The sequence below is a fragment of the Rhodnius prolixus genome, unplaced genomic scaffold (genome assembly GCF_049639745.1).
Source record: "Rhodnius prolixus isolate KJV_2025 unplaced genomic scaffold, Rpr scaffold_11, whole genome shotgun sequence".
Classification (NCBI taxonomy): domain Eukaryota; kingdom Metazoa; phylum Arthropoda; class Insecta; order Hemiptera; family Reduviidae; genus Rhodnius; species Rhodnius prolixus.
This window is the reverse complement of record NW_027411625.1, coordinates 9,433,907-9,459,207: the sequence shown is the minus strand read 5'-3', so window position 1 is coordinate 9,459,207 and position 25,301 is coordinate 9,433,907. Positions and strand designations below refer to the sequence as shown.

The 25,301-nt window shown below is 35.8% G+C and overlaps 1 protein-coding gene across 6 annotated transcripts in view; it reads right to left on the bottom strand.

Moving 5' to 3' along the window:
• Positions 1-3,630: 3,630 nt before the first annotated feature.
• Positions 3,631-25,301, bottom strand: part of LOC141459569 (uncharacterized) — a 153,282-nt gene continuing 131,611 nt past the window's right edge. For all 6 annotated transcript variants that reach the window (XM_074138799.1, XM_074138800.1, XM_074138797.1 and 3 more), the window contains 5 exons: positions 18,552-18,652; positions 17,888-18,136; positions 15,687-15,930; positions 14,598-14,844; positions 3,631-11,659 (listed from right to left, as the gene is read on the bottom strand). In XM_074138799.1, coding sequence (XP_073994900.1) covers positions 11,439-11,659; positions 14,598-14,844; positions 15,687-15,930; positions 17,888-18,136; positions 18,552-18,652 — 1,062 coding nt within the window. In that variant the 3' untranslated portion in view covers positions 3,631-11,438. The remainder of the gene's footprint in view (positions 11,660-14,597; positions 14,845-15,686; positions 15,931-17,887; positions 18,137-18,551; positions 18,653-25,301) is intronic.

Genomic DNA, 25,301 nt, shown 5'->3' with positions numbered 1-25,301 from the left:
GCCACATACTTCAAATTCTTGGCCAATCGTTATTCTTCGTTACTTATTCCTAAATTACGCACTTTTTTTAAAAAAATATATTTTTTAGATACAACAAAGCTTTATGTTTAGGAAAATTAGGAATACAAATTTTTCTCCCACAGGTTGAATTTTAGGTTTGATTTTTTACTTAAAATTATTTGGCTTTGATAGTTTACTATAACTTTAAACTGTAAATCTGAGAGAAAATGGCGTGCCAAAAATCATTTCCCATAAATGTTTCAAAGGTTTGTATTTGCAGAATGTACTGGAAATTGAAGAAAATTGTTATAATTTTTATTTTTAGATTCGATTAAAGCTCAGGAAAAAAATGGCCACAATAATACTCTTTCACTTTCACAGTTGCACATTATCGTTGACGATGATTCCAGGTTGTTTAATAGGATTTTTTGCTCAGTGACTGGGTTTATGGAATTAAAACATTATTTATTTCTCTATCAGCAATTTTCAGAACGCTTGTAGTTTGGCGAAAACAAAGAAATTTACCCGGTTTGTTGAACCAAAGGAACAATTGCAGTTCTTACTAATGAAACTTTCTGCAGTCTCTTGCACGCTTCTTAGTCACTATCAGGGTAGAGATAGCATGCAATTCCTGCCTAGACCATTATACAATTCCATGCCATAGCAATGGGCAGATGGTATATCATATCTACAAGAAATTTTACCCATCGATTTGAGTTCTACAATTGGTGTCAAATTTGAGTGGTGTACAATGGTGGCAAAATATATAAATTTGTTGGTTTTATTTGTGGCAAAAGATATTTGAGTATTGTTGGCATATAAAAGGATACTATTAATTGTTGACGCTTTAAGAGTTCTGACCCACAATATGTGGAATAGTAAGCAGGTTGCAGGACTTGTACCACTTTCTAGCGGTTTGCCAAGCCGTTCACTAAATGTCTCTCTCGCTTTTAAGATGCCGCCTTAGATTTTATTAAAGAAAAGAAAACTGGCGAATTCCGCTTTTCCATTTCGGATCACAGCTCTTACATCACAGGTTCGGCATAAATCTTGTAAAAGATGGAGGAAAGTTACTTGTGATAATCAAATTTCTTGTTATCTTCTTTTGTGTAGCGCATTCTTCAATTGCATGTTAATGTTTACAGCTTAATTCTTCATTTCAATGAAATATAAAATGCTAAAGGAACTTTTTGCTTGGACTCCAAACTGTTCAACTTTACCCATGTGTTCAGTCTTTATAATTTTCATTTGATTTGATAGATTATAGATTAGATTAGATTAGTTCTTTTGTTTGGTACGTTTTCGCGTATTTTGTTTTTTTTTATTACATCATTGTCCTTTTTTTATGAAATATATTTAGATAGAGCAACGCTATCTATAGAGAGTAGAGCAACGGGTTGTGACATGTTTGATTTCTTCGCTCTCATCGCGCTCAATTTTTAAAGGTTATTGCTCATAGGTTATGGATATTGATACATTTATTGGTTTAGTTTGTTTAAAGAAACCTCTGTGGGACCATAATATTCGCGAAGCTACAATAGTTTTTAACAATTAATAATTAATAGTCGAAATTAATTAACAATTAGTAGTTAATGGAGAATTCAGGTAATTTTTGCTACAGTTAATTTGGTTCTCAATCCCTTAATGCTAACTTTCATCTAAATACTAGGCAAAATTAAATTACATTTTCACGTCCTACTACTTCTGATCAGAACGAATTCTCCAATCCTTCTTCTGTAGCGTCGTATTACTCCAGTTTTTCAGATGAACAACATTAATTTACGACAAATCATGGAGTAGTGATTTAATAAAATTATTGTTTTTTTTTATAATTGACTAATTTCTTTTTATCTGCATATATTTCTATTTTGTTACCTTAAAGTAACTGCTAGGATTAATGGGGTTACACTGGGCTAGTATGTAATCATATGTTGAAATAGATATTCTAAAATACGAATGAATCTTGCCAGGATGCTCCCGAAGTTGTTGGTACAAGTGATGGAATTCACCAAGTTCATGTCTAAATATGTTTATACACTGCAGCTCCTGCTTTTAAGCTGCTGTAAATACCAAATTTTCAAGGAAGAATTTTCGTATAGAAATAGTTCCTCCATCTTGTTTTGTCGAAAGGAGAAAGGCGACTAAACTCGTCACTATATGCATGCGACTCTTTGCTCGCTGCTCGTCAGTCTCTTTGATTTGAAGCAACTATCATCGCCGCTATGTTTCCAGCCTTAGTAGAATCTGCTCTATCAAAGTTTTTGAACAGCCATTAGTGCTATTACTAGAATTTCTAGAACTGGCCTGGACGTATCAGTTTTTTCAGCAGAAGTGGAGTAATTTCGGAGTATTCAAGTGGAGCGAATCACTGTTACCTCAAAAGTATACTTTTTTTTTATTATTATAATATTTATTTTACTAAAGGCAACATTTAGTTAGAATTCCAAGATTGAACTTAATAAATTATAACCTTGAGTTAGAGAAAGTCGTATGAACTTCTTTTTATAAATATGAAAGTTAAAGATAGCTTTTGATGCTGCGCCGTTTGGTGCGTGCTATAACTATAGCCTGCTCATAGTTGGCAGCAAACCGCTATGTCAGCACGCTCGGCCAATTCTATTGTCCGCTACCAACATCCAACTTACCCAACCTATCGGTGCCCAATCCTACTCTCTTAGGCGTTCATGGCAACTTCTTTTTTGTAGCAACTATCACTGTTTCATATATATTCTTGCTCTTAATAAAGAGAAGTATGACGATTGAGTTAGATTTTCAACCACAGTGATAGAAGTTTTGTGGTACTTTTAATCAATTGTACGTAAATATTTTTTTTATAAAGAATAGACGAAGGTTTACAGAGAATTTTTCTAAATTCCACTTGTTAATAATAAAGGGTTGGAAAAAAAGTATTCGTCTACTTTGTGAATTTTTTTTGTTTGCCTTTTTATACTTGACTGAGAACCTGCAGTTCACCTAAGGTTGTAGAAATTTCTAGATTATTATTTGAAAATCAGATAGATAAAGGGGTGGTGCTAGATTTGTAAAAGCTTTTAAGATAATCATGTTAAATCGATACAAGAATCTAGCATTGAACACTAATTTTGAAAGATACTTCAGAAACTAATTCTTTTCTGTTTTCTGTACAAAGCAATTTCGTTAATTTAGTTTGATTTTTTGTTTTAATTAGTTCTAGATAAAAGAATTTAGAGACATATTTTTTTTTTTTGCCAATGAACCATCTTTTTTAAACCACTTATACTTTTTAGTCTATACGTTACATTACTTGTATCTGAAATTTTGCATAAATCCACTTGAACAAAAATTTAAATATCTTTTTAGGTATTCGTGAAAACCGACTTCTCTAGCTGGTTTTGTTTGAAATACTTTTTATTTGATTATCTATCCATGGTCACCTACTTTAGCAAATTTGGATAGATTATCTCGTCATTCGTCACAAGTGGTTTCCATCTTATTCCTGTGAACGCCTCCAGGTGCTTCTTTTTGACCTGTTGGACGACGATGGTGTTAACGTTACTGCAAATCGAATTAAATGCAAGAAGAGGGTTTTTATTTAGTTTTGCTAAAGGAGAGATCAGGAGTTTGCAGGAATAGAAATCAACGCGACATAACTTGACTTAAATTTTTTATTTGATATCAACATCTGTTGGTAAGGTTGGACCAGTAAGTAGGTCCTGCATATCAATATATACAATTACATTACTTCCAGTTTAATAAATTTATAACAATATTCCGATACATTGTTTAAACAAGAATTAATTAACGCAACAAAACAGATATCAATACATTTAAAGATTTTTTAGTTTTTTGTTTTTGCTGTATTTATTTAGGTAGTTTCGAGGCTTTTAGGTTACGTGAGAAGGGTGCTCTGGGTAGTAGCAGTGATCTCGAGATATTTTGTGCTTGCTGAGTTCATTAGAGAGAGGCAAATCGACTCAACCTTGGAGGATTTATTAGATTTTTTTCTTTGTCACTGGATCGGAACATATTCAAAAAAACTTTTCACAGTTTGTCGTGGTAGCTTTTTAACTTTTGGACCTATATCTCATTCAAATACGATGTAAATAATAATAAGTTGTAATTCAAAATCGATTTTTAATTTAATTAGTTTGCTAACTATGAGGTATATCTTTATTGCCGACAGCTTTTAGCCTTTCGAACATCCTTCTTAAAAGATTAATGGCCTAATTACTAATGTACACTCGGTCGAAATCAACGCAACTTCAGAAAGTAATAATTCGACGATTGGCCATTTCCTAGACGAGGTTTTTCCAACTAGGACTGTAAGCGGTTATTATAAACTAACCACTTTTCTACCACCGAGTAGGATTGAGTTATCCTTGCGCAGTCTGTGTCAGAAAGAGGTGGTGGAAATGGCCTCCCTGTTTGTTGGCGATGCAATCTTAGATCTTAAGACATGTTGAGGACCAGAGGAGATTATGTATAGTATAAAACTAAGCCACGTCAGATTGCACTACAATCGACTCTTTGAAGATTATTCTCGAACAGGAGGGTGCCCACCATTATGAGTGTTGTTTTTTTGAATATTACAAATTTTTGATAATAGATAAGAACTTTAGAAAAAGAATAAAATAAATAGATAAACCGCATGAAATTGAGACTTAATGGGAGGCTGTACAGTGAAAAACAACCACATACACTGGTGCACTTGCCATAGAACTGGCATTGCCTAAAGATCGTTTAGTTGGCCATCTCCACATACTTTATGAAAAGAGATGGGAAATGTAGATAAGCACCGCATGGACTTACACCTCAATGATTACCTACAAAGTTCACTTTTAAAGTTGCATGCACTTGTAAAAAAAAATGGCAACATATACGAGGTGTGGCTATTAAACAACGAGACTGATGCTACTACAGAAAAACTATGTATGCGCCAAATCTTAATGACCGACAGCTGTGCAGCGTAAAGATTTCGATTGCAGCGTCTTACGTGTTTGTAGAGAAATCTGTCTGACCTGAACCGTCGTATATGTGAGATGAGGAATCACTTGGCCAAAAATTTGATGAAAGATGGTCGAATCACTACATTTCAAGTTTTGTGATAGAGTAAATCTGGGGCTGTGAAGAAGTAATTCATCAAGAATTCCTACCTAATAATCTTTTCATAAATTTCTAAACTTTCACTGGTAGAAGGTTACTCAAGAAAAAGGCCCAGCGTTATGCAGGTCTATTGCTTGTTCTGTCCAAGCAAGAAACTTCTATCACTCTGAAAAAGCTTGAATAACTTGATGGCATTAAAGTCCTTTTACACCAGACCAATAGCCTAGACTAAGCACTATGTGACTAACTCGTTTCTTTATCGCAAAACCACGAATGAATCAACGAACGACCCAATAGCTGGTAGAAAGTTTCATCAAGAAACATTAGTCTTTTTGAATACATTCCTGTATCGATCTATATCGTTGACTAATTAAAAGCAACCATCACACAGCTTGCATACCCCAGACACTCTAAACAAAGCCTCGAAACTGTTCAATGTAATTAGGTTTACGGTAGCAACAATTTATTTACATACTTACACAATTATAATAAATCTTCGTATTTACAATTTTGGTCAAATTTATTTTGTGTTAATTAAGGCGCATCAAAACTTAATAAATTGGCGCCTGGAGCCTTCTCAGTGAACTGGCTGGCCTGTAGCGGAATGTGTACCCCTAGTTTAGAGACAACACTGACCATCAGTCAGTTGTAAAAAGGCCCCTGGGGGGAAAAGAAATCAAAGGGCTCACAACTGGACACCGAGACCCTGTGCACTAAACATTCAGCTATTTTCTTCCATTATTTTTTCACTTCAAGTAATAATTGGTAAACAAATATGACTCTGCCTTTTTCCAACACAAGTTTACGCTTCTTTAAGTCAACACCAAAAAAAAAAAAAAAAACAAGAACATGATAATGCTTTTCAAAATCCGCGTCAGACTTCCTTAAAAATAAATGAGCTGAAATTTCTTTCCTCACTCTCTAAATAGCAGGCATATATTGGTAAGCTCCTAAGAAGCTACCAGCAGTTTGCTTCTCAAGATTTCTGTAGCTTTTGCAGGACCAGTTTGGAAACTGACTTTTTCTGTGTGAAAAGGCAGACTTTAGGGATTTGTTAGATACAGCGATTAAGGTCGCTATTTACCAATTGCTCACATATAACTAGTTACTTCGTGATCAGGTTAGGCATTTAGTGATGCTAATTATTCGGCCAGGCAACAGATTTGAGCTGTTTGTTGTGAGTTTTGTGAGCCACGGAGCGTTCATACGATTTTGAAACACATACAGTGCCGAACAAAAGTCTGCATACACCCTGAAAATTTTTCTTTTATCTCGGTCGGAAAGGATATCTCGCGTGGCTTCTTTGAATAATGTTTGTAATGTGACGATATGAAAATCCTCGATTATTTAATTTAACTATTAATCTGCGTTCTGACACAGGGATTTCCTTTCTTTGGTGAACCATTTTAAATAATAATAAATTCTTAACTAACTCAGATCCGCCTATATTCACGTTTCAACTAAAACTAATAAATTTGTAAATATTAAGATTTACCCTAACTAGTAAGTATTATTATAATATTGAATTTACCAATTCTGTAGGTAGACTTTTGTTCAGGCATGAACGCCGATCTTTTTATTTATATGCAATGGGAGATGGCAGAGGTCTTTTCATCTCTCATATATATGTATTGTAACGAAGTTGACCTGGGCAGAGAAGAAAGGCCTAGATTGTTCTAGGGGTTAAGCGACCAAAGTCGGTATCAGGCCACCACTGTGTAGACAAAAAAGGCCGGTCGCTACCTGAACTAGAAAGGAAAGGGCTAGATTGTTCAAGGAGTTAGTGACCTGTGTAAAAGCCAGCTAAGAGAAAGGCCTCAGTTGGGGAGGTGGCATATGTGTTTTCCCAGCCAGTGATTGACAGGTAGGAGCGAGACAGAGAGTAGGAGGAGGGCGGCCCCAGCTGAGGTGGTGGCAGTATGTTTTCTCCAGCCAATGAACGTCAGGAGGGCGTGGAAACTTATGCTCAGAGAGTTGGAGGAGGGCAGTCCCAGTTGGAGGGAGGCACGCAGTTAAAAGGAGGCAGACACAGCTGGAGAAGTCAGTTGTTAGTCAGTTTTAAGGAGTTCTTAACGAGTTGTTAATCAGTGTTAATCGAGTTATTAGAGTTTAGAGTGATTAGTCAAGTTTATGAGTTAGTTTTGAGGGAGTCAGTGTTGCGGAGTGCTTCAAAGTTAGCTAGTCAGGCGGTTAGTCAGTTAGTGAGTAGAGCTTTGTTTGTGTAGCAGAGACTAGTGCAATTCGGTGCAGTGCGGACCAGTGGTCAGTCGGGGAACAGTTTTGTGGCGTTACGTAGTGAGTAAGTAACAGTAAACTGTTGTGACTGTTTTAAATGGTGACTGTAATGAATAGCGTTAGTTGCTAGTAAATGTTAATGTGAGTAAAGGTAATGTGTTAATAAATCAGGTTATTACTTACAGCTTTAGCGAGTTTTATTATTTAATCAAACCCACATATTATTAAAATAACTATTGGCAGGCACTAGTTGTGTAAGTAAAGTTCTTTCTTAGTAAAAGGACAAGTAAAACTTTACAGTATATTTAGTAATAGTTACAAATGTTTGAATCACCATTTTTAATCTAATAATTCTTTATTTTGAAAATTCCCGAAATATTGTGGTTTATGTAGACTTTTGTTCGGTACTGTAGAACAGAAACTTTGTATATAATAAAAATAATTTTATTTATATACAAATAAAGGCAGACTCATATTTGTTCAAGCTGTAATTATAAAAAACAAATTTATAAAATATATTTCTTTTCCTTATATATAAGTGCATAATATCTATTTTTATCGTACATTATACGAATTATTCGAAATTAATAGCTGAAAAAAACTTTCATGTCTTTAGAAAGTTTTGTGTCCATACATTTTATTAAAAAAAACAACAAAAAAGTAGCAATAAGCTAAAAATTTGGTATTTATTTTAGGAACGCATATAATACTGAAAATTCATGATAGGTTTGTTTAAAGAATGGATTTTATTTTAAAATTAATTAAATTTTAGCACAATAAATTTAAGAATTTTCTTTAAAATTCATACCCTTAACTACTCAAACAGTGGCCTATCACTTCTTTTTTTTCATAGAAATTAAAGTTATTATTATTTTGAGGTATTTTCTTAGGAACACTGTAAGCTTTAAGCAACAGATCTAAAGTATCTCTTCATAACAACCTACTTGATGGTACTTCACTAACTTAAGGTTATTTTTTCTTTTATATATATATTTTTTTCCCTGGCGCATCTACTTGTTGGTCATTAGCGCAAAACTTTAGGTAATTACTTTGAAATTGCAGATCTCTTAATACATCCTGTAAAATGTATTTGTTATGGTGGTATTTTAAATATGATGCTAAAGTTTTCAGTTTCCTTTTAAGTTTTTTTGGAGCGATAGATGTAACATATACTTATACATTTACTTTATAAGTAATGCTTTAAGCTGGCAGTTACGCTTAATATTAAATGAGTGGTAGATCTGTACACTGTATTAACTTAGAGCACATTAGAGTTGACTGTAAATGTTACTATTTTTTTTTTCCTTAATACTAAATGACTGATAAAACTTTACATGATACTCACTGAGGCTCCTCTTTAGAGTTACGCAGAGATCGCCACCTTCTGGAAGTCAATTTATTCTGGCCAAAATAAGGAAACTCAATTCGTTTAAATATACTCAACTTATACCGACCAGGTAAGAATATTTCCTTTGATGCCAGCAATAAATAAATAAAACAAAATGACCACAAAGCTTTGCAGACCATTCCTATACATTTTTGAAGCCTTAAATATATTATATTTAGCTTAAATTTAGCCTACAGTATCAATAAAGAGGATATGTATGTATATATAAATATATTCTTTCATTTGTATCATTTCATGATATTAATTTACATTACAATTTTAAATGCATTTATTTTCAACTACTTTTAAGCGTATAAATTGTACATATGAAATTAATTGAAATGTGTTAAAAGTAAAGTTTAGGTAATTGTAGGCCAGATTATATTACTAGAATGTAACAAAAATTTGTGCATTTTTTGTTTAATTTTCAAGCATACATTTTACTGCTTATTAACTATGTTAAAAAACAGTTTTTTTTAAGTAGCTATTCCATTCATTTTCAGTTATACTAATTCAGTTCTGTGCTATTAAAAGAATTAAATAAATAAATAAAGATCAAATTGAATCTAGAAATTCGAGCATTGTTTGTTTGTAAAAAATGAATCAAGTAAATGGAGAAGACTCTGCATCTATTCGGGCTGCCCTTATCTCCTTATAAAGAAAGCTTGGACAATAGCATTCTTAGATTCAGCACTTCCAACCCCAGTAGTAGAAAAAAATAGTTCTTGTTCCAGCTTCAGAAACATTCAGAAGAATGAGACATCTCCCACTAAACCATAAACTTGCCTGCAAGCAGCCGGCATAGATCTAAAAAACAGCTAAAGTATTATTCGACAATTTATGCTTCAGTAAGCCGAAAGCCGATTTAAAGTTTGTAAAATCTTTTCTTCGAATGATTAGAGGATTTTCATTCAGCAAGTTTTTTTTTTGGGGGGGGAAACCAAGAAGGTGGCATTTATTTTGAGGTGGTTGGAGACCGGCGCACAGTGGGACGAATGGCTGATCTAGGAAGGAAAAATTCCCTGAGAAACCGATTCTTATTGGACATGATCTGCTGATTACGAATGTAAGTATCAAGTCTTATGTTGTGACACGTTAAGAAAAGTTAAAATCCTCTCTTTTTCTGTTGGCACTTAACATGACTTATGACTTGTCAATAATATTTTAGGATTCAAACTCAAAATATGGTAATGATGGAAATAGGTTAAGATTAGTTATGAACGGCGCAATTGCGGTATTCGCTTAATTTGGAATAGTAACAAGCATAACTAAGTTCTAGGTTGGTTTACATTTGTTTAATCACTGTCTGTATCTATTTGCTCGGAAATAAACAAATCTGAATCATAACACTGTCAACCAAAGAAGTGACAGGATGCGAAACTAAATTCATCGTCACTTTCCAAACATATGGAGGTTTTCAAAGCGCAAGAACTCCAGCAGTCTTATATTTTAGGCACAAACGTTAAATGTGTACTTAGTCAACTGCCATATTTTAACGAAAAAACTCTTTCGTTGTTATTTAGTAATTAATTTTAACGAAGACGGGGCTTTTTTCGTCGAATAATTTGATGCTTTCACAGACAACATTAGTGGGGCTTCACTAAAATGGTAATCAATGTTTTCAGTGTCAAGACTGAAAAAATTTCGATTACACGCAGGTGAGTTCAACGCTTGAAAATCAACGAAATAGATAAAGGTGAGTTGTTATATATTCTACTGTCCGTGTGTGACATGAGTGCTTGGCCAGAACTTGGTAGAACTTATTAGATATACTGTGTCATGTAACTAGGCTATGATGTTCAAAATTTTCAAACTGTTTCTCTAAAAAAGTCACCATTATTAGCAGTTCCTTAAATTATTGGCACAAAACTTATATTGAGAGGTTCCTTTCATGGCTATATTTTTTTACAAGTTCTTGTACCTATCACACTCTTTTAAAGTAGCCTAATAAGACCTTAATCTTCGAGAATATCCATGCAGGATCGTCTACTTTTTGTGCAGCTAGATTGTTCATTCTTCCCACTGTGCGATAGAGTGATTATATCGGACAGGGACAACAGCAACGCGAACATCGACTTTCACGAGGCTGTAGTTTATTACAACAATCGTTCTCATTAAAAGGGAAATTTGAGTATTGAGCTTCTCTCAGACCTTGCACAATCTGATTGAACATCTCTTCCACTGATGGCCTACTTTTTATCTGATAAAAATTATTTACAAAAACGGAGGAGATGAAAAATCGATGTCAGGTATATTTATTTCTTTTCAAGAGAGCTGCTGGTAAGGGAAGGGCAACAACTGTTTTCCGACAGATGGATTCTTGTGACAGAGAATGATGGTATGTATTTTATGAAGTAATAGTAAGTAAAACGAATCATGTTTTAATGATAAATAGAAAACACATAGACTTTTGTTTCAACCTTTTCTACAGGATTTATCTCCTAGAAAATGTACAACTTTCTTTATTTTAAGTTTACTTTCCTGTGCTTTTGAAATCCCATTTGTGTGAATTTTCACCAATGTTACTTGAGAAAATATTTGTTTGTGTTGCTTTTTTTTATTTTTGAAGACGTTAGAGCTAGGTATTTGTTCCAAAATTTTGGATACACTATCAAAAATTCGTGGTTTTATTAATTTTTAAAGTGACTATACATAAAAGATTTATTTTTGGCAACAATTTTAATTTTAGATTATTTTACATTAACTTTTTTTTCGCGGACTTTTCGCCAAAGTTTTACCTGTGAATAATAAAAAGACTTAGATAACAAAATAAATACTGCAATTTCTGTTTACTAGAAGATGCCGGCGCGTCCCAGGTTTCTCTGGTGATATCTTCGTGGCATCTACCTATAGCTGTCAAACTGATAGCTGAAATCGTCTGTCCATTGTACTGTAATGGAGAGATACAATAATTGCGAGCGCTGAATTCGCCCGCAGAACCGTTTGCTAATGGGCCTGCAAAAGATGGTATACAAAATAATCATATGATTTTAAATGAATGAGGCATATAAAAATTCAATGACCGTTTTTTTTCAAACTAAACAAGTTCTAATGAGTTTTGCAACTTATCAACAAATTTCGATTGTTTACAAGCGTTTATAACAATATTGTATGTTCTGCTCGAAGAACTGGTTCTAATGTTCTTTTCAATGTAGTGGAGGTGTGTGCTAGAGGAGAACAAATGCTGATGTTATAGATTTGTACCAAGAGCCAAAAATGATTAATGTCATTAGTCTCAGCAGACTGTGTAGAACATCTAGCCAGAATAGCTAATGATTAGATGCCTAGAATGAGAAGCGAGGAAAGTTTTGATAGAGTAAGAAGAATTAGGTGACCAAAAACTGCGATGGGCAGATGAGATAAGAGCCCTACTGAATGTAAGCAACTGGTAGGCTACCACAATAAACAGTGAGGACTGGCGAAAGCAGATCTAGGAGGCCCAAGACCCCCACCCAGTAATAGGCCGAAACGCCGAGCAAGAAGAAGAGGAAGATGTCCTTCATGAGCGTACTGACAGGCGATGGTTTTCTGTGCATTCTTCCGTGGAAACAGAGTTAGGTTTAGGGCGGCCATCGTATGACGTTGATAATGCTTAATGAGACAGTGTCGAGCTGAATCCAAGTATTGGTGCACTTGCTGCAGACCGGATAGGGTCTCTGGGTATCCCCAGACAGTTAAAACTCGAATTACCTCGGTGGGACAAGAATCCCCGGACAATAAGTTTCAAAATAATTTAATTACAATACTTAAACCCAATAAGAAAAATCTGTGGAAGTGTATGATAATAATAATTAGAAACCATCCAAAAAATAATTTAAAATGTTGAAAAATCTTCTGCAGAAATCGATATTTTAATATCAGCTATTATTTTGTGTATATTATCCTTATTAATCTGAACAAAGGTAACAAGGCGATGAACTTGACTAATAATGCTTTAATACACAAACTGTGATAAGAAAAAACGAAGCTTTAAAATTCTCCTTATATTTTCTAAAGCTTCCAATTTTGTTTTTTTTTTTTGCTTCTGGATCACTTTCATTATATTAAATAAAGATTTATGTAAAAAAAGCAAAGGTAACCTGAGGCTTCAACAGAGCTTATTGAAAAAATAAAATTAACATTAAAATAAAATTAAGTAAACTTGTGAGTGTTGAAAATTCTCTTCAAATCAACTTAAGAAAGTCTAGAGCCGTTACTATGAACAAAATTTTAACGATCGTCCTGATGGGGTCAATTTATTTATTAAAAAGCCGTAATAAATCCAATATTACTCGGCTATCCGGTGATGGCCATTGTTGTCATTAACTAGAGAACACTATCCGGAGGCCGGTAGGACACTGAAAAAAGCTCGGACGCGCTTTGAAAAAAAAAATAAAAAAATCGAACATTATTTCCGGTTTTTGAAATACGAGGGTCGTTTAAAAAGTCCGTGCAAAGTCAGAGAGATAGCACCACTGGCGCGTATCGAGGTTATGTTTAGTTAGTAGCATCTCTTGGAAGAACACACACCTAGTTTCAGCCAGATCGGTCTATTTCTTTGTGTTTGGCATTCGTTTGAATCGAGGAAGTCGAGTGATTTTCAAAAAATGGACGAAAAAGAATTTCGAGGGTTGATTAAACACTACTTTATGATAAGGCAAAACGCCTCAGGAGACTAAAGAGAAGCTTGATAAACATTATGGTGACTCTGCACCTTCGATTAGAACAGTTTATAAGTGGTTTCAAAATTTTCGGAGTGTCCATATGGGCACAAGTGACGCTGAACGTTCTGGACGCCCTGTTGAGGTTACTACTCCAGAAATCATTGATAAAATCCATGATATGGTGATGGATGACAGAAGAGTGAAGGTGCGTGAGATTGCTAGTGCTGTGGGCATCTCGAATGAACGGGTACATAATATTTTGCATCAACATTTGGACATGACAAAGCTATCCGCAAGATGGGTGCCGCGATTGCTCACGCTTGACCAAAAACGAAATCGTGTGAAGTGTTGCAAGGACGGTTTGCAGCTGTTCCAGAAGAATCCGCAGGACTTTAAGCGTCGTTTCGTCACTGTGGATGAAACATGGATACATCACTACACTGCTGAGACCAAAGAACAATCTAAACAATGGGTTACCAAGGGGGAATCTGCGCCAAAAAAGGCGAAGACCGTTCCTTCGGCCGGAAAGATTATGGCGACTGTCTTTTGGGATTCGCAAGGAATAATCCTCATCGACTATCTGAAAAGGGTAAAACTATTACAGGTGCATATTATTCATAGTTATTGGACCGTTTGAAAACCGAGCTGCAAGAAAAACGCCCACGATTGGCCCACAAAAAAGTCCTTTTCCATCACGACAACGCACCAGCTCACACCTCAGCGGTTGTGGTCGCAAAATTAATGGAAATAGGGTTCCAACTCGTTTCACATCCCCCCTATTCTCCAGACTTGGCTCCCTCGGACTACTATTTGTTCCCCAATATGAAGAAATGGCTGGCGGGAAAAAGATTTTATTCAAACGAGGAGGTGATTGCAGAAACGAATGGCTATTTTTCAGACTTGGACAAATCCTATTATTCAGAAGGGAACAACAAACTAGAGCAGCGTTGGACGAAGTGTATAAGCCTAAAAGGAGACTATGTTGAAAAATAAAAAAGGTTTACCCCAAAAAATTAAGTAGTTTTTATTTTTGCACGGAGTTTTCAAACGACCCTCGTACATTCGGTGCGCCTGGGGGCAATAATGTATCCCCTTCAACTCTATAATCCTTTTATCGCCACTGTAAATCAATATTTAATTGAAAAACGGTCACTTATACGAGATACACCCCTTTATTGAATATTAATATTTAAACATTTAACAACCCAAACTCACTGGCTGTATTTAATTTTCAAATTAGCTTAGCTTACCTTCGAGCAGTGAATGTATGTGACAATCGCAGGGGAAATGATTTGCCTGGACGGTCAGCGATTCCACACCGTCTAAGAGGATGGCCCCAGGCAATGGTGTCTCCAGTAGATGGTTGCCCTGTAATTTTAACGATCTAATCTTTGCATCCGATCTTAGATGCAACTCTTCGATGCTGTCAATTTTGTTATTTAACAGTTTCAAACTGTTGACATGCGTCATGCCTTCGAAAGCGCCAGTCTCTATTACCTAGATAACAGCAAGGTGAAAACAAAAACGAAAGTAATAATAATGATAACAAAATCGATTTCTGTTTATTTGAAAATTGAATATATTTCAGTAGCGGCTGGGCTTAGGTTGTTCAACTAACAATTAAATGAAAAAAATGTTTCTATATTTTGTCATTATATTATTCAAAATCCTGAATATAACAATTAAATGAAACTATTAACCTAAATTGTCTTTATATCAACATAATATAAATAGAATAAACGACTGTTTGCTCTCTTAAAATTGAATAATACTGCAATAATAATACGTACAGTATGAATCTGGGATCTTCGAGGAGATCGATATAACTGCCATAGACTTGAAGAAAGTAGTCTAATGAATCGAAAGCTTTTCTACACTTTATAAAGGCCCTGAACAATGTACGCCTTTTAAATCTAACTCCAATATTAATTACAGAATTATGAACAAAAATGTTAACCACAAATCCCCTTCCCGGACGAAAACCTTTTTTGAATAATTGTGCCTATTTAGAAGACAGGGTGTGATGAAAAAGTTCGATGGAGTCTAAAAGCCTTCTTAATAATATTGCCTCAATGCTAGAAATAGCGGTGGAATACTCTGCTAATCTGTTTTTTGTAGGCTGCAGGTCCCTATTTTTAGGCACCAGCCGCCACTGATATCTGAAAATATTCTCACGAGGAATAAGAGAAATTAAAATACCATTGAGTAAAATCACCATTTCCGATATGTTGTAAACATGCACAAGAGGATCATGCAGCAAGAGACTAGGTTTGAATTTCATTGAAGAGAAAACTACAAAAAATTTAAATTTGCGATAGATAACTACGAGGAAGGCATACCCCTAGATCTGACTCCTGTATGGCCAGCACATGCACATGGGCCAGACCTCGGAATGTGTGCGTCTTCAGCGAACTCAAGTCCATGAAGGAGAGCTTCATCAGGCCGACTGAGTCTAGGCCGGAGAAAGCATCTGGTTCTATGGTTCTAATGCCAGAAGGTAAAATCAAATGCTCAACGTTGGTCAAACCGCTGAACGCTGATGTTTCTATCTTGTGCAGTGGGTTACTGTTCAGCAACAGTAACCTGAACAGAGTAAGTATTGTAATCTTTTAGAATTCGGCTTTTTTTTTACTAATACAAAAACAAATATTTTTTTAAAAAAAATCCAGGTTCGCCTGGATGGTAGCAGAAAACTTCGAGGCAGAATTAGCTCAAAGAAACGGTCGTATCGTCTACTATTTCTTCCTCAATGGCGCAAGATCCAACTCACTTGAGTCTTGGCCTCCATAAGACTACACTGCGAGTTGTCTCTGCCTGCTGCCGCTGACATCAAGAAGGTAAACATTAATTAGAACTCGTGTATCCATCCTATAGAGCTCTACTCCAATCCGCCAACAGACTTTCGACCGTGTACCAAGCAGCAACTTATATAAAACCTGTATATGTCTTAAGTTTCATTTTAACATGTCCAGCCCACGTAAGCCTGCCTAGTTAAACGTGTGTAGCAATATACTCCCCATAAATTTCTCAACTCAATAATCTTTCGACGCCTCAATCTTCCATTCTCAAGAATCACCCTTACATTGAAACTCCCTCACAGCACTCAGGGCCCGTACAGGCGGTTAATATGTAAATCTTATTTGGGCTTAGTTAAACTCAAATAAAATTTAAGTACCCACTGGCAAACTCTAGCACAGTGGTTTCCAAACTTTTTTGACCCGTGGACCCCTTTTTATAGTCAAAACATGCCCATGGACCCCTTTTTATAGTCAAAACTTGCCCACGGACCCCCAAGTGAAGAAGCTACATAAATGCATAGTATAAAAATAACATATTTAAAAAAACATTTTGTGATGAGGTTCATAACGGCTCTGAATCCAGGTTCTACCAAACAGGAAGACGGGAAAGCAGTCAACAACTTCTGTACAATAACCCATAATGCAGGATATAAAATTGGGATCTGTTTTTGTAACTAGAATTTGTGGTATCCTTGTTCAAACATTAGTTTAAGTTCCTCATTTGTCGATATTTCAATAAGCTGTTCCTGTATTAGTATGGATTCATCTGTGTTTGGGATCTGAGTTTGTCCACGCGCAAAAGGGTTCAACACCCAATCGGGAATATTCAAGTGAAGAATACTCGTATCTTCAAATCTTTGGTTCAGCTCTGTTGTTAAGTGTTCGACAGTGAGCAAGCAAATCTTCATCTCTACTTTGCAATTTCGAAAGATTTGGAAACTGAGAACGTTCTCCTCTTCCCAAGTTTTGTATTTACAGAAAACGTTTTGCAACAAACACAGATATTACGCTTTTAGTTTTGATTAAATTTAATTGGTCACCTTGTTAGTTTCTAATTTCCATAATAATAAAAATGGATCACAGTTTTATTATTTTATATTGAACCTCGCGCGGATCCCCCGACGTTGTTCAGGGACCCCCAAATCAATTTGAATTTTCCACGGACCCCCTGAATGATACCGGGGACCCCTGGGGGTCCGTAGGGACCACTTTGGGAACCACTACTCTAGCACAATACAAATAAACTTAACGGGTATAACCAGGTCGTGGTCTCTTTATTTCTTCTAAAAGATGGTTAAATCGGCTTACTGTTCTAAATCTCCCTCTGTTTGTTTCCCTTTTTCTTCCATTCACTAAGCAATGGCTATCCGACTAAAGCATGCATTTTCATCTGAATAGTGATATCCCCAATCACTTCATTCGCATAATCACTGCATTCGTTACCTTAACTAGTCGAGAGTACCTCGCTGAAATTCACAATAAGCGCCTTTAATTTCCTGGAATCCATTTTAGGATCTCTTTAACAAGCAGTAGAACTCTAAAATTGCATTAGAGGGTACAGTGATTCTGAAGCGCGGTGGATGCCATTGCTAATTGATCCTCCTGTACCATCTGTTCTTATTATTGCGAAGAAAGTAGACTGGTATTGTGTTTGTGGAAAGAACTCCACTTCATCCAAGAACAATTCGGCTACCAACCAGACCCAGATCCTGGCACTGTTTTATGTTAAGATACCAACTTACCTTACATTTGAGGTACCCGCAAACGCATAACCTTCTACCTTATGAATCTTGTTGTGACCGAGCAGTATGGCTGTTATATTCTGCAGTCCGGCAAAAGCAAACTGTGCTACAGTTGCCAACGGAGTGTGCTGGATGGACAGCTCTCTCAAACGAGGTAGACCTCTAAATGCGAAAGGCTTGATCACGGTTATGTTGTTACCGTCTAAAGAAAGTTTTCTCAAAGCTCGCAACCCATTGAAAGCGTCACTTCTGTAAAGTTTAAAAAGCTATTTGACAGATTTTCTGTGTAACTTTTTACTAGAAATACATTCCTTGAGAACTCAAAAAAATGGGTTAAATCATAGTAATTTAATTGCGCTCCTAAAGACATTTGTGTACTAAATGAGACCATTGTTAACCAAGCAACACTCAGATGAAAAAACGAATCACCATTGAGACATCATCAGTTTCATAACTTCCTCTGAGCTTTTTTTGTTTTTTTTAAAGCTCAACTGAATCCCCTGTTGAGGAATTGTGTGCAACTCAAAGCGCTAAACATATCAACATCTCTTTTTTCTCGTTTACTGTGAGTTGAATATTAACATCTAAGGCTCATTTTTTTAAATAGCACGCACTCTGATTTGTTTATTTCCAGTGTAAATGTAAAGAACAGACTCCATTTTACCTTATTATAGGAAAGTTATTTTTGGTAAGGCTGAGATGTTCAACGGTGGAAGGTAGAGCAGTCACAGGTATCTCGGTAAGTCCGCCGGTGTTGCACAAAACCTGCACATAAAAAACACAAAGTCTATTGTATTAGAGTCATTTTCTCACAAATTTGTGCGGATGTTTATGTATCCACCGTAACTGATTGTTCCTCTAGTCTCTAGAAGTCAGGATGCGAATTGAAGAGCTTGGTGCAAAAAGGAGTTATTTACATTTTTTTTCAGAAAATGTGTTTAGTGGCGCCCCCTATTGTATGTTCAATTCTACATCTTTTGGTGCATAAACGAGTCTTTATGCAGACTCGTTTATTATTACTTATTCTCTAACCTAGGTTAGATTTGGAGCAAAAATGAGTTTTCTACTGCAGATAACTTTCTTTTGCTCCAAACAGAAAAGATGACGCAATCAATCAAACAAAAATTTTTATATTAGGTTTATTTAATGTTTATATTAGGTAGATATTATTATTTTTCTTTTTGACAGACATAATAATATATCTAACATTCGCTTCGACAAGACACAAAATGCCACTTAAAAGCTCAAAAACAAGAAATCTTGTTGACTAAAGTACTTAATATGTAAAGTTTTACTGAAAATTATGATTTTGGTGCAAAAAAGAGTTAGCTGCAAAATAACTTTTGCTTATAGCAAGCTTAAAAAATGCCCTAGAAAGTTCAAATTGAGCCCCAAATGACCCCATCACAATATATTAACCTAATCGTTACAGCAGACACAACATAAGGAATACATCTTAAAGCATATTTAGTTTTTTGTCCCTACTAAAAATTTTAAAAAAACTGTAGATAACTCCTTTTTGCACCAAGCTCTTCAATTATGTTCATCTAGTGGCTAAAGACACGGTCGGTGCTCATATGAGGATAAGACAAGTCTCAATTGTCACTCAGTCTAAATGTGAAAAATCAGTCTTACTGAACGCCGTAGAATGAGAAGTTCAGAGTCTTCTGACAGGACTCCATTTGCTCAAAAAGGTGTTGGAATTGACCATACAGCAGTTGAAAAAGCGGTTTAAAAGCATACCCACTGTAGGAATCGCTTGATAACTTGGTTATCTTATAACAAAGCGTTCAACCATCCTACCTACTGGCTTTTTTGAGAAGTTCTTAAACTAATCTGCTTATCTATTTTCTTAACAATTCAGATCTACGGTTCGTTAAGGAAAAGCATATCAATTTCAACCTAAAATTAACTTGCTTTCTTCAAATATTCTTTTCAATTTATGATTGAAACATCAACGAAACATGAACGAAAAACAGTAAGAACCAAAAACGAAACACCAAATTTTATTTAACATTTCGACAATGTCTTTATCAATGCTCTCCATGCTAGCTAGCTTTCCAATCCCTCATCTTTTACGTGAAAATTGATTTTAAGAGTCAACCCAGGTACTGTATAGAGAGATTTTAAATCAGATTATAGTTTGTGACCTAAGTTCATCACTGTTCGCAGTCATGTAAGCTTTTTCTTATCTCATAATACAAAATTTACTATACTTATTATTAGTTAAGATTTAATCCTTTTCCAATTTACTGAGGTTTGGTCTGATAAAAAGATAGTTTTTAAGTATTTTTACAACAGTCTACTTAATTTTTTAATAACCTACTTTAATCATGCCCAAAAATGGTAATTGATTACTTACAGTTAAGCAATGTCACTAAAAAAAGTAATTTAAGCACACATTTTGGGTGTAAGGTTCATAGTGATGATTACCAATTGGTCCACTCGCCCGGTCGTATAACACTTCTGTTGGTAGGACTGCTTAAGGGTTAAGTTGGTTGCCTCTGTAATCAGCGTGCAATTTGATTCGTTCTTCATTTCCTGTCCGGTATCTTATTCCAGGCGAATCAATTCTCTTCATTCAATTTTAGCAAAATTAACTGCTTGGGTTTCAAATATTTCAATTTCTCTTGTCATACGATATCGTCTGGTAAATCCATATTTAATTATATTTAATGCTTAAAGTAAGTTTGTTCGGCTAGGATTCGGCCATGTTGTCTAGCCAAGGATAACTTGATGACCTCCATCTTAAATCTGAATCCAATATTGTTACAAAAAATCCCAAATCTGGACTGTTCACTCATCATAACACCTCTTCTCATTACAATTATTAAAATACTGAGCAACTTCCTTCTACACTGAATTTTACTGATCTGAAGGATCTGGATCCTTCGTTCTGCAGGCTTAATAAACAGATGTGGTAGGTTGTACGCGGGTCGTTTGAAAAGTCCGTGCAAAAATAAAAACTACTTAATTTTTTGGGGTAAATCTTTTTTATTTTTCAACATAGTCTCCTTTTAGGCTTATACACTTCGTCCAACGCTGCTCTAGTTTGTTGATCCCTTCCGAATAATAGGATTTGTCCAAGTCTGAAAAATAGCCATTCGTTTCTGCAATCACCTCCTCGTTTGAATAAAATCTTTTTCCCGCCAGCCATTTCTTCATATTGGGGAACAAATAGTAGTCCGAGGGAGCCAAGTCTGGAGAATAGGGGGGATGTGAAACGAGTTGGAACCCTATTTCCATTAATTTTGCGACCACAACTGCTGAGATGTGAGCTGGTGCGTTGTCGTGATGGAAAAGGACTCTTTTGTGGGCCAATCGTGGGCGTTTTTCTTGCAGCTCGGTTTTCAAACGGTCCAATAACGATGAATAATATGCACCTGTAATAGTTTTACCCTTTTCCAGATAGTCGATGAGGATTATATCTTGCGAATCCCAAAAGACAGTCGCCATAATCTTTCCGGCCGAAGGAACGGTCTTCGCCTTTTTTGGCGCAGATTCCCCCTTGGTAACCCATTGTTTAGATTGTTCTTTGGTCTCAGGAGTGTAGTGATGTATCCATGTTTCATCCACAGTGACGAAACGACGCTTAATGTCCTGCGGATTCTTCTGGAACAGCTGCAAACCGTCCTTGCAACACTTCACACGATTTCGTTTTTGGTCAAGCGTGAGCAATCGCGGCACCCATCTTGCGGATAGCTTTGTCATGTCCAAATGTTGATGCAAAATATTATGTACTCGTTCATTCGAGATGCCCACAGCGCTAGCAATCTCACGCACCTTCAATCTTCTGTCATCCATCACCATATCATGGATTTTATCAATGATTTCTGGAGTAGTAACCTCAACAGGGCGTCCAGAACGTTCAGCGTCACTTGTGCCCATATGGCCACTCCGAAAATTTTGAAACCACTTATAAACTGTTCTAATCGAAGGTGCAGAGTCACCATAATGTTTATCAAGCTTCTCTTTAGTCTCCTGAGGCGTTTTGCCTTCCATAAAGTAGTGTTTAATCAACACACGAAATTCTTTTTCGTCCATTTTTTGAAAATCACTCGACTTCCTCGATTCAAACGAATGCCAAACACAAAGAAATAGACCGATCTGGCTGAAACTTGGTGTGTGTTCTTCCAAGAGATGCTACTAACTAAACATAACCTCGATACGCGCCAGTGGTGCTATCTCTCTGACTTTGCACGGACTTTTCAAACGACCCTCGTACAACCCTCACTTTAGAAAGGTTTCGAACTATCAGCTATTTTGGCCAGAAAAAGAGAGTTTGGCTTTATCAAAGAACATACTGTAACATTAGAACTACAGTGGACCTTTTTCTTATCGCTCATTGCGAAAAACCAAGAAAACATTTGGAACAATTAGCTATTTTGGCAGAAAAACTGTGTTTTGGTGGTAATGTGAACGGCTATTTAGCCCGTTCTAAATATTAGAAAAAAAGTAGACCTTTTTCTTTTAACTTAATGCGACGAACGAAGGAAAAATTTCGAACTATCTACTAGTTTGGCTAGAAAAACAAGTTTTTGTTGATATTAAGATCAGCTATTTGTGCCGGCACTATTAGAAGCAGGTTAGTTCTTTTTCTCTTCACTCATTTCAGAAAAACAAGAAAAACAGTATAGTAATCAGCTATTTTGGCCAGAATAAGAGGTTTTTTGTGGTTTTAAGAACGGCTATTTATGCGAATAGTCAATATTAGAACTATAGATATAATCCAATTCTTTGAATTTCCTACTAGGTTTTGAGCGGAATATATCTTAAAGGACAGTATCATCATAGTTTTTATTAATTTAGAGGAGTCTTCTTCTAAACATCCTTGGAGTGCATGGAAGATAAGGTGTTTGTAGGCTCTCTGGGTATGGTCATCCCTGACTGCTGGCTTTCCAGTATTCCTTGAATTTCTCTGCAGAAGATGGGTGTCAACTTGGAGTTAGTAGTTGAGACTTACTCATATGTGTTACTAAAAGGAGAAGTGTATAGATCTATTTTGCTACCAAAAACACATCCGTTTTGCTTGCAGCCAAGACTAGAAACTTGAAGGTAGCTCTGATACTTCTTCGTGACCACACACCTTAGTCGGGCAAATGGAGGAAGAAGTTTAGTTAGAGATATGGTACCTACTTCCCAACTAATTTAGGTTTATCACTTTTATTTAAAATATTTTATCGGATAAATTCATGTAAGAGCTTTTGTGGAGGGTGCCCGAACAACTCTTTCCATTAAAAAAAAAATCGTACTCTTGTTTTAATAGAGAAACAAGGTAACTTTTAGTAAAAATGTTAAGTTAGCAGAAATGGGAAATGTTGAACTTAAAAGAATCAGAAGCGAGAGTCGTATAAGTGGGTGAAATTGACTGTAGATTGCGCTAGAATATTGAATTCAGTTTCATAACGCAATATGCTAATTAAGCAGGGTAACTGCATTACCAGTTCAGTACTCCAAAGCTTTAAACTTGAACCATTGCACCCCGCACACTGTTGGAGTAACAGTTTTTATACTGGTTACATGATTCACCAAGCAAATTGGCTTACATATAAATATGTATAAGAAGAAAGGGTTTACTTGTTGCGGTGCAAACATATTTTCAAATTTTCACTCAATGTACTTTTAGGCATTTTTCAACTTTAAATTTAATAAACTTCATTATCACTCTTACGTTAACTAGAATTTTCATTTTACTGAATAGTTTTAAAGTGGATTGGGTTAAACAAACAGGCGAAAACACTTTTCAGAGCTCACCAATTCACTGGGCAGTTAGGTTAGTCGAGTTAAAAGAAGGGCTAAAATAAACATCAAGGGTCGCCTACTTTTGGAAAATGAAAGGTAAAATACAAGGGAAAAACACCGAATTGGCTTCCAGTTCGTCTAGTTTTCTGCTTTTTCTGTCTCTGTCACCTACTTTTATGGCCAGAGCTAAAATAAACATAAATGGTCGCCTTCTTTTGGAAAATGAAAGGTAAAATACAAGGGAAAAACACCGAATTGGCTTCCAGTTCGTCTAGATTTCTACTTTTTCTGTCTCTGTCACCTACTTTTATGGCCAGGGCTAAAATAAACATAAATGGTCGCCTTCTTTTGGAAAATGAAAGGTAAAATACAAGGGAAAAACACCGAATTGGCTTCCAGTTCGTCTAGATTTCTGCTTTTTGTGTCTCTGTCACCTACTTTTATGGCGAGGGCTAAAATAAACATAAAGGGTCGCATTCTTTTGGAAAATGAAAGGTAAAATACAAGGGACAAACACCGAATTGGCTTCCAGTTCGTCTAGATTTCTACTTTTCTGTTTCTGTCACCTACTTTTATGGCCGGAGCTAAAATAAACATAAAGGGTAGCCTTCTTTTGGAAAATGAAAGGTAAAATACAAGGGAAAAACACCGAATTGGCTTCCAGTTCGTCTAGATTTCTGCTTTTTCTGTCTCTGTCACCTACTTTTATGGCCAGGGCTAAAATAAACATAAATGGTCGCCTTCTTTTGGAAAATTAAAGGTAAAATACAAGGGAAAAACACCGAATTGGCTTCCAGTTCGTCTAGATTTCTGCTTTTTGTGTCTCTGTCACCTACTTTTATGGCCAGGGCTAAAATAAACATAAAGGGTAGCCTTCTTTTGGAAAATGAAAGGTAAAATACAAGGGAAAAACACCGAATTGGCTTCCAGTTCGTCTAGATTTCTGCTTTTTGTGTCTCTGTCACCTACTTTTATGGCCAGGGCTAAAATAAACATAAAGGGTAGCCTTCTTTTGGAAAATGAAAGGTAAAATACAAGGGAAAAACAACGAATTGGCTTCCAGTTCGTCTAGATTTCTGCTTTTTGTGTCTCTGTCACCTACTTTTATGGCGAGGGCTAAAATAAACATAAAGGGTCGCATTCTTTTGGAAAATGAAAGGTAAAATACAAGGGACAAACACCGAATTGGCTTCCAGTTCGTCTAGATTTCTACTTTTCTGTTTCTGTCACCTACTTTTATGGCCGGAGCTAAAATAAACATAAATGGCCGCCTTCTTTTGGAAAATGAAATGTAAAATACAAGGGAAAAACACCGAATTGGCTTCCAGTTCTTCTAGATTTCTACTTTTTCTGTCTCTGTCACCTACTTTTATGGCCAGAGCTAAAATAAACATAAAGGGTAGCCTTCTTTTGGAAAATGAAAGGTAAAATACAAGGGAAAAACACCGAATTGGCTTCCAGTTCGTCTAGATTTCTGCTTTTTCTGTCTCTGTCACCTACTTTTATGGCCAGGGCTAAAATAAACATAAATGGTCGCCTTCTTTTGGAAAATGAAAGGTAAAATACAAGGGAAAAACACCGAATTGGCTTCCAGTTCGTCTAGATTTCTGCTTTTTCTGTCTCTGTCACCTACTTTTATGGCCAGAGCTAAAATAAACATAAATGGCCGCCT